Here is an 8,847-nt window from a genome sequence, read left to right on the forward strand (position 1 = left end):
CCAGGCCCCCCAGGGCAGAGCCCCCCGACAACCACCCCCAGACCCCGAGCTGCGGGGTCTCTGGCGCGGGGGCGGCCCTGGGGGCGGGGCCCCCTCGGCACCATGGCGACGGGGGACCAGAGGGCGGGGCCGGGGCCAAGGAGACCCCCGGACCCCCTGCACCTACCGTAGGGCGAGCGGCTCGCAACGCGCAGGCGCCACCGGCCTCTCCGCCCCACTGCGCATGCGCCCTTCGGGGGGGGCCCCTTCAGTTCCGCCTCCTCCCGCGTGCCGCCGGGTCCTAGCGCTCGTCTCATTTCGGGGGGGTGGGGGTTGGCTTCCCCGGACCATTGCAGCAGCGCGGCGGGGGCAGCCCTATTTACCACAGGGGCAGCCCCCACTGCTGTACGGCCAGACGGGCACGGAGCAGGTTGGTGGTGAACCAGGAATGGAACCCAGGAGTTCTGGATCCCAGCCCCTGCTCTAACCATTAGCCCCCACTCCCCTCCCAGAGACACAGCCCAGGAGTCCTGGCTCCCCTCCCAGCCCCCTGCTCTAACCACTAAACCCCACTCCCCTCCCACAGACACAGCCCAGGAGTCCTGGATCCGAGCCCCCTGCTCTAACCATTAGCCCCCACTCCCCTTACAGAGACACAGCCCAGGAGTCCTGGTTCAGTGCAGACCCTGTAGCAGGATCAGGGGCATAGTCAGAATTTCTGTAATTTCTCACGCCAACGCACAATCTTTCAGCACGTCTACTGCAATACAGTGCAAGACTCAGCATTGCATCCGAAAACCTTCACACAGACTAGTGTGTAGCAACCAACCATGCACTTAACATGATGCAGTAATAAGAGTGCCCCTTCCCCCTCCCACCCCATAAGCTATACTGGGCACTAAGCAATAATTTAAACAAAAAAAAATAAAAAAAAATCTGCAGCTTGAGGCAGAAACCTGAAGTGAATGAGGGAAAGAAGCAGCCTTGGGGACAGTTATGGGCCAGAGGCCCCAGGTAAGGTCAGAAAAGTCTGGTCACCACCACTCCCTTCATTGCTTAGGGGAGGATGAGATTCCAGAATTCCTTCTTCTCACTCAATAGCAGGTTCGCAGGAACTCCCCCCTTCCCTCCTCTGATCACAGCTGAGTCATGACTTGAATTACACAGGGTGGGTTGTGTGGAAATGTCAGGCCAGTCTCCTCCATCCGTGAGAGGTGCTGGGGGCAGACGAGTACATGCCAAAGCAAGGCAGCCATTTCGTGACCATCCCACATTTTGCAAGCCAGGGGTGGCAGAAAAGAGATTCGAGAATTGCTACAAATTCTTCCTCTTTAAAACAGAACTGCAGCCTTCAGAGGCTGCATGCCCAGCGTATCCCCCTTCTTGGTCCAAATGTAGGAATTGCCGAACTGGATCAGACCCAGGGTCCATCTACTCCAGTATCCTACTTCTGGTAATGGTGATCAGCAGCAGATGGGGGCTAATCTGCTCACTGTGAAGGTCTCATCCCAACCTCTCTTCATTAGAGCTGGTTTACATTCTGAAGCACCAGGGTTTGCGTCCCCTCTAAAACTTTCATAGCATCAGCTATCAGCTCTGGACATTTCCACATCAACGGCCCACCCCACATCCAAGCTTAATACATTCTTGACCACACAGACCTCCTGTGGCGGTGAGTTCCCCTGTTTAAGAGTGTGTTGTGTGAAGACCTCCTGTGGCGGTGAGTTCCCCCATTGAAGCGTGTGTTATGTGAGGATTTCCTGCGGCAGTGAGTTTCCCCGTTTAAGAGTGTGTTGTGTGAAGATTTCCTGCAGCAGTGAGTTTCTCCGTTTAAGAGTGTGTTGTGTGAAGATTTCCTGCGGCAGTGAGTTCCCCCGTTTAAGAATGTGTTGTGTGAAGACCTCCTGCGGTGGTGAGTTCCCCCATTTAAGAGTGTGTTGTGTGAAGATTTCCTGCGGCGGTGAGTTCCCCCGTTTAAGGGTGTGTTGTGTGAAGAAGTGTTTCCTTTGGTCATTTTGAATTTGCCACCGTTTGGCGTAACCAAACACCCCCTCGCTCGCTGTTCAGAGACAGGAGAGGAGACGCAGCCCGGCAGTTGTTTTACACACTTGTGGGGTGTCCCCTTCTCCCCCTGAAGGGAAGGATCTTCCCCCCTTCAATCGCTTCCCGGGAGGGGTTTCTCGTGCCCCCACCACCCTCCTGCCCAGGTCAGGCTCATAGGGAGAACCCCGGGGGGACCCAGGGGCCGTGGGGAGGTCTGGAGACCCCGGGGGGAGTCCCAGGGGGCGTGGGGAGGTCTGGAGACCCCGGGGGGAGTCCCAGGGGGCGTGGGGAGGTCTGGAGACCCCAGGGGGAGTCCCAGGGGGAGTGGGGGGGATCTGGAGACCCCGGGGGGAGTCCCAGGGGGAGTGGGGGGGATCTGGAGACCCGGGGGGAGCCAGGGAGTGGGGAGATCTGAGACCCCGGGGGTAGTCCCAGGGGGAGTGGGGGGGATTGGACCCGGGGGGAGCCAGGGAGTGGGGAGATCTCGAGACCCGGGGGGAGTCCGGGGGCGTGGGAGGTCTGGAGACCAGGGGGACCCAGGGGCGTGGAGTGATTCTGGGACCCTGGGGGGAGTCCCAGGGGAGTGGGCGGTCTGAGACCCCGGGGGGAGTCAGGAGGCGTGGGGAGGGTTCTGAGACCCCGGTGGGAGCGCAGGGTCGTGGGGGGGTCTGGAGACCCGGGGGGTCCAGAGGGATACGTGGGGAGATCTGGAGACCCGGGGGGCGTCCAGGGGCGTGGGGGGTCTGGAGACCCCGGGGGGTCCCAGGGGTGTGGAGGGTCTGGAGACCCCGGGGTCCCAGGGGGTGTGGGCGGGGTCTGGAAACCCGGGGGGAGCCAGGGAGTGCCTAGGGAGAGCTGGAGACCCTGGGGCGGAGTCAGGGGCGTGGGGAGGTCTGGAGACCCCAGGGGGTCCCAGGGGGTGGAGGGGGTCTGGAGACCCCTGGGGGAGCCAGGGGAGTGGGGCGGGTCTGGAGACCCCGGGGGTCCCAGGGGAGTGGGGGGTTCTGGAGACCTGGGAGGGAGTCACGGGTGAGTGTGGGGTCTGGAGACCCCGGGGGCCCAGGGGATGGGGGGTCCTGGAGACCCCGGGGACCAAGGGTGGTGGGGGGGTCTGGAGACCCCGGGGTCCCAGGGGGATGGGGTCTTGGAACCCCGGGGAGTCACGGGGGTGGGGAGGTCTGGAGACCCCGGGGTCCCAGGGGCGTGGGGGTCTGGAAGACCCCGGGAGGGAGTCACAGGGTTGGGGAGATCTTGGGGAACCCGGGGAGGTCCCAAGGGGGATGGGGGGGTCTGGAACCCGGGGTCCCAGGGGCGTCGGGGGGTCTGGAGACCCGGCGGGGAGTCACAGGGAGAATGTGGGAGATCTGGAGACCCCGGGGTCCGGGGCGTGGGGTGGGTCTGGAGACCCCGGGGGGCCCCCAGCGGGCGTGGGCGGGGTCGGAGACCCCTGGGGATCACGGAGGTGTGGGGTTGGAGACCCCGGGGCCGGTCCAGGGGGACTTCGTGGGGTCGGAGGACCCCGGGGGTCCGAAGGACCGTGGGGGGTCTGGAGACCCCGGGGTCCCAGGGGGGTGGCGGGGGTCTGGAGACCCCGGGGGCGGTCCCAGGGGGAGTGTGGGGGGGTCTGGACCCGGGGTCCCAGGCGGGCGTGGGGGCGTCTGAGAGACCCCGGGGGTCCCAGAAGAGAGGTGGGGGTCTGGAGACCCCGGGGGCGTCCCAGGGGCTGTGGCGGCAGGGTTGAGACCCCGGGGGTTCCCAGGGGCGTGGGGGGGTCTGGAGACCCGGTCCCAGGGGTTGGGGGGTCTGGAGACCCCCCGGAGGCTGTCCCGGCCGCGGACCGTACCCAGTCCGCCCCGCCACCCCTGGGCTGCTGCCCGGCCCCCTTGACTCATGGGCGGGGCGTCGAAGCGGCAGCGCGGGCCCTTTAACTCGGCGGCGGGGCACGACGGGCCCCGCCAGCGCCAGCTCCGGCCCCTTTTTTTTTTTTTTTTGTTCCGGGGGGGGGGCTGCGGCCTCCTGCTCCGGCCCCCTCGGGCCCGGCGGAAGTCAAGGCCGGAGCGGCCGGGCTGGACCGGCTCCGCCCGGAAGCCGAAGGCTCGGTGAGCGCGGCGGGACGGCGACAGGGGCCCCTGGGGGCTGGAGGGGGTCTGCGAGAACCCCAGGGGTGCACGGGGGCTTCTGGGAGTTAGGGGGGTGGAGCCCCTGGGGTGTCAAGGCGGTGTGGGGCTGGGGAGCCACAGAGGGACCAGGGGTGTTGACCGGCTCTGGGGAGCCCACTGGGTGGTCGAGGGGAGTGACCGCTTCTGGGGAGCCCTGAGGGCGGTCAGGGGTACTGTGGGGGCTTGGGAGCCAGGGTGTGGACGCTCTGGGGACCCCTGGGTCAGGGTGTGACCGGGCTCTGGGAGCCCCTGGGGGTCCAGGGTAGTGACCGTTATGGGAGCCCACTGGGGGGTCACGGGAGTTACCGGCTCTGGGACCCCTGGAGTCAGGCGCTCAGGAGCCCGGGGGGTGCAGGGGGTTGTGGGGCTTCTGGGGAGCCAGGGAGTGACCGCTCTGGGGGAGCCCCTTGGTGGGTCAGGGGATACGTGACCGGCTCTGGGAAGAGCCCCTGGGGGGTCAGGGTGGTCGACCGCTCTGGGAGCCCTGGGGTTCAGGGTTGACCGGCTCTGGGTGAGCCCACTGGGGGGTCAGGAGGTGACCGGCTCTTGCGGGAGCCTGGGGGGTCAGGGCGCGTCGGGGAGCCCTGGCGGAGGTCAGGCGGGTGTGGGGCTCTGCGGGAGGCCAGGGGTGTGACCGGCTCTGGGGAGCCCCTGGGGGGTCAGGGGTGTGACCGGCTCTGGGGAGCCCCTGGGGGGTCAGGGGAGTGACCGGCTCTGGGGAGCCCCTGGGGGGTCAGGGCGCTCAGGGGAGCCCTGGGGGGTCAGGGTGTACAGGAGTCCCAGGCCCCTCAGGCAGTGGTGACAGCTTGGCAGCCAGGGCCCCCTCTGCCCCGCCTCATGCCGGTGGGGGCTGCGCCAGGCGCCCCAAGATGAAGCGAGCCGGGGAGCTGCAGCAAGTCTCCGACTTCAGCGACTTCGTGAGCGGGCGACGCCTGCGGGAGCTGCTGAGCCAGCGTGGGCCGGGCGAGGCGCCGCACCACGTCCAAGCCAGCCCAGATGGGCAGCACCTCCTGCTGCTCCTGCGTGGTCGGTCGGCGCTCCAGCCGCAGGTGCTCGCCTTCCCGCGCCTGGGCACCAGCCCAGGGGACTTGGAGAGGAGCTGGCAGCCGTCCCAGCCCCCCATCGTGGGGCTGCTCTTCCTGCAGAGCCCCGCAGCGCTGACCTCCTGGGTGCTGGCCGTCATCTGGGAGCAGGGCAGGACCGAGGTCTGGGGGTTCATGCCAGTGCTGGGCTGGCAGCTACACCAGAGCCTGGAGCTGTGCCATGGGGCCCGGGCTCGGATCGTTTCCATCTGCAGCCAGGGAAGCAGCCTGGTCTGGTGTGAGGAGAGGCCCCCCTCAGCCGCTCATCTGGACCCAGGCAGGGGGGCCTTCAGGTACTGCATCTGCACCAGGGCTTTGGAGGTTGGGGAGCAGGGGGCACACCTGGGCGCCATGAGGATAGTGGTGCACAATAGCCCCCCGTACCAAGTCCTGGCCTCACCCCAGCATGTCTTCCTGGTGCCCACCGTTGCCACCTTTGCCAGCATCTCCACATTCCTGCTCATCTGGTGCCCCTGGGAGGCTAAAGTCACCATTGTGGCCCCATCCGGCGGGTTCGTCCACAGCGAAGTCCTGCACTCCAGTGACTTTAAGAAGCTTGTGTTTGGGTCCGTGGGTCTCCTGCTGTCTGTGGCGCCTCTGGACATTCATACTTGTGCCCTGTCCAGCTGCGGGGGGCTCCTGCTGCTCAGCACACAAGGCACGGTGCATCTAGTTCAGCCAGACGGGACCTGGAGACACGTCTATGATCTGGGGGGCAGCTGCCTGGCCCAAGGAGACCCCGTGCAGCTGAAGGCCTTTGGCAGCACCCTGGCCTGTGTGCTGGCGGGGGTCTTGTATCTCATTGACTTGACCAGTGGGAGGCTAATTGAGAAAAAACTCCTGAGCACCAAAGAGGTGCATTTCCTGGGGTCCCCAAGCAGGGAGGAGGAGATCCAGCTCCTCACCCCAATGGGTATCTATTGCTTCAGCTTCTCTAGCCTGGAGGAGGGTGGCAGGCCTGAGCCCACCCTGGTGGAGATGGTCTTTGAGGAAGCCTGCAAGTACTACCAGAGGCGAAGCCTCAGCAGCTCCCAGCTGACGGTGGAGAAGCTGAAGAAGGGGGACATGTTCCAGGCACCCATTGCTCTCTCTTCCATCCTGCAGCACAGCCTCCCCACTAAGGAGAGGGCAGCCAAGGTCCTCCCGGAGACCTACGCCAAACTGCTGAGCACCCTGAGCATGGATCTCCAGAGCTACCTGAGCCTGGAGCTACTCAAGTCCTGCATCGTCAGCGCTTCGGAGAGTGAAGTCGACAGGTGCTGCGAGGAGCTGGTGGAGCAGGAGGTCAGCCGCCTCCTGCGCTTGGACTTGGACAGGGAGAACCTGGCCTATCTGAATGCTGTCTTCAATTCCTTTCCCAAGGCCTCCTGGAAAGCCATCCGGGGCAGCCTGCAGCTGCAGCAGAATGGAGATGGGCTCCTGGTGGCCAGGACCACCTCAGACATCTGGAAGAAGGTTTTGGGGGGGCCAGTCCCTCACTGGTCCCAGCAGGAGGAGATAGGCCTCAATGGGGTGGTCCCGCTCTTCGAGCTCATCTGCGGCTCCCTGCACAGGTTCAAACCCAAGTGGCTGCCCCGCTTTGTGGAGCTGACCCAGCAGTATGTTGGGGCCTCCTGGACATACAGCACCAAAGAGGGCCCTGAGGGCGGGGTGCCCCTCTACAAGAGAGCACTGGCCGTTCTGGACAGGCAGCGCCACCGCACGGCCAACGAGCGTGAGCTGGAGATTGAGCTGCTGCTGTGTAGCACGCGGCCCAAAGCCGTCCTGCAAGCCGTGCAGCTGCTCATCCGCCTCCGCCGGTGGCAGCGGGTGGTGGAGGCAGCTGAGAAGTTTTCCAAGCTCAGCCCGCTGCTCAACAAAGAGATCTTCACCACCCTCCTGGCGCAGTTCGCCCAGCACAGGGACCTGGACCCGTACCTGGCCGCCCTGTGGGAGCTGTGCCCTGCAGACCTGACTGTCTCAGACATTCTCAGCATCGTCCTGCAGCACCTCCCCAGCTCGGCGGGCGACCCCGCTCCCTTCTGTACCGGGGGGGTCCCACTGACCCTGGCCTTGCTGAAGCCACTGTTGCACAAGGTGGCACAGTGCCAGTGCACTCAGGACGAGCTCTATGCTGACATCTTGCAGGGCCCTCCGTTCCCGCCCCCCGCCCCGCCGAGACAGCACAGGGCTGGCCCCAAGGCAGCCCCAGGTATGCCACAGCAGGCGAGAGCGTGCAGGGCTCCTTTCCCGGGCTGTAACCTGAGCGACGCTGTGTGACCTGACGTGTACGGAATGGGAGTGAAAACCTAGCGAACGGGGGTAGGGGCAGCAAACGCCAGCCTGCCCCCCCCCCACCCCCTTCCAAAGGCAGAGACCAACTCTAGTTACACCTTCCTGCCTCAACCTCACTGCTGAGCTACTGCACTGTTCAGGGGGTGAGGGGGGTGGCCTAGGCTAGACCTGGGGGGGAGCACTGGGGTGACCGGGGGGTTTTACAGTTCCCCAGAGAAGGGAGTGGTGTGAGAGAGAGAGCGCACTGACTGCATGTGAGAGACCCCACTCCTGGCCTGCAGCCCCCCTTGAAGTAAATGCTGGCATCCCGCCCTCTAGAAATGGAGCATGGGGGATAAAGTACAAAGTCTTAACCCAAATTCCCGTTTCACTTCATTTGTTTTTGAAAGTTCCCTCCTGTGACTTGCCTCCGGCCAGGCTGTTTGGAGCAGGCGTGTCCCTTCGCGGCTCAGGATCACTGGGGGCTGAACCCGCTCACGTGGGCACTGCTGGCCTGGCCCCAGTCTCTAAACCCTCCTCCTGGGGCCTGTGTTCTGCTCCTGGCTGGCCGGTCCCTGGGACCTCTGCCTGGGCCTCCAAGGATGGAGGTGCCCCTGGCGGCTGCAGCCGTCTGTTTACCACTTTGCTAGAGTTTCTCTCTCCCCCATGGGATCAGCTCAGCAGCTGCCCTGAGTGCGTGAATGGCCGATTCCCTTACGAAACCACAGAGAAGGAGCGAGCTCCGGCTGCATCCCAGCCTGTCCTAAAACAGACTGCGGCTTTGCCCTGCTGTTCCTGCTGCGTAGGCAGCGCACGCTGGTGTGGCTGTCGCGCAGGAGGCGAACACGACAGACCTGGCCTGTCCTCCTCGGTTCCCAGCCCTGCTACCTTTGCCCTGGGCTCTACCCTTATCTCAGCCTTCTCCGAAACGGAAGGTGCTGTGTCAGGGCTGTCTGGCCCTTCCCCGGCCTTCCCCCCTCCTCTGCTGGCTAAGGCAGGGTAACGGGAACAGCTCTGGGGTCTGGTCCTTCTCCTGGCCAGGTTCCTTCTCTCCCCCCCCGGGGATGCCAGACGTTGGTGGGCTTGGGGCAGGGCTGGCTCTTCCGGTGGAGGGGCGAGTGCCTGGGATTAGAAGAGGAGACCCGGCTGCGCTCACGGCCCCTGTTTGAGGCTGGGTTGGGGGAAACTCGTCTGGTTTGCTCCTCCAAGGGGGGGTTGTTTTTTAAGTGTGTGAGGAAATGTTTTAAAGAAACCTAAACTGCCTGAGGGTTCGTTTTAAACAAGGCTCCTGGGGCAGTGCTGGGTTTAACGGCTGCGGAGTGTGCCCATGC

General features: G+C 64.7%; 2 protein-coding genes across 2 annotated transcripts in view; one reads left to right on the forward strand and one right to left on the reverse strand.

Moving 5' to 3' along the window:
• Window positions 1–213, reverse strand: part of ARMH3 (armadillo like helical domain containing 3) — a 186,391-nt gene extending 186,178 nt beyond the window's left edge. The window contains exon 1 of the mRNA XM_075072788.1: window positions 167–213. The gene's annotated coding sequence lies outside the window, so the exon portion shown is untranslated. The remainder of the gene's footprint in view (window positions 1–166) is intronic.
• A 4,729-nt stretch (window positions 214–4,942) lies between these two features.
• Window positions 4,943–7,896, forward strand: HPS6 (HPS6 biogenesis of lysosomal organelles complex 2 subunit 3). The gene has a single exon (XM_032778040.2). The coding sequence runs from the start codon at window positions 5,051–5,053 to the stop codon at window positions 7,520–7,522; it is 2,472 nt and encodes an 823-aa protein (XP_032633931.1). The 5' UTR covers window positions 4,943–5,050; the 3' UTR covers window positions 7,523–7,896.
• The last annotated feature ends 951 nt before the right edge of the window (window positions 7,897–8,847 follow it).

The sequence above is a fragment of the Chelonoidis abingdonii genome, chromosome 16 (assembly GCF_003597395.2).
Source record: "Chelonoidis abingdonii isolate Lonesome George chromosome 16, CheloAbing_2.0, whole genome shotgun sequence".
NCBI classification, from domain to species: domain Eukaryota; kingdom Metazoa; phylum Chordata; order Testudines; family Testudinidae; genus Chelonoidis; species Chelonoidis abingdonii.

Excerpts from the sequence above, each read along its gene's own strand:
- HPS6 (XM_032778040.2), top strand. The coding sequence starts at position 5,051 with ATGAAGCGAGCCGGGGAGCTGCAGCAAGTCTCCGACTTCAGCGACTTC.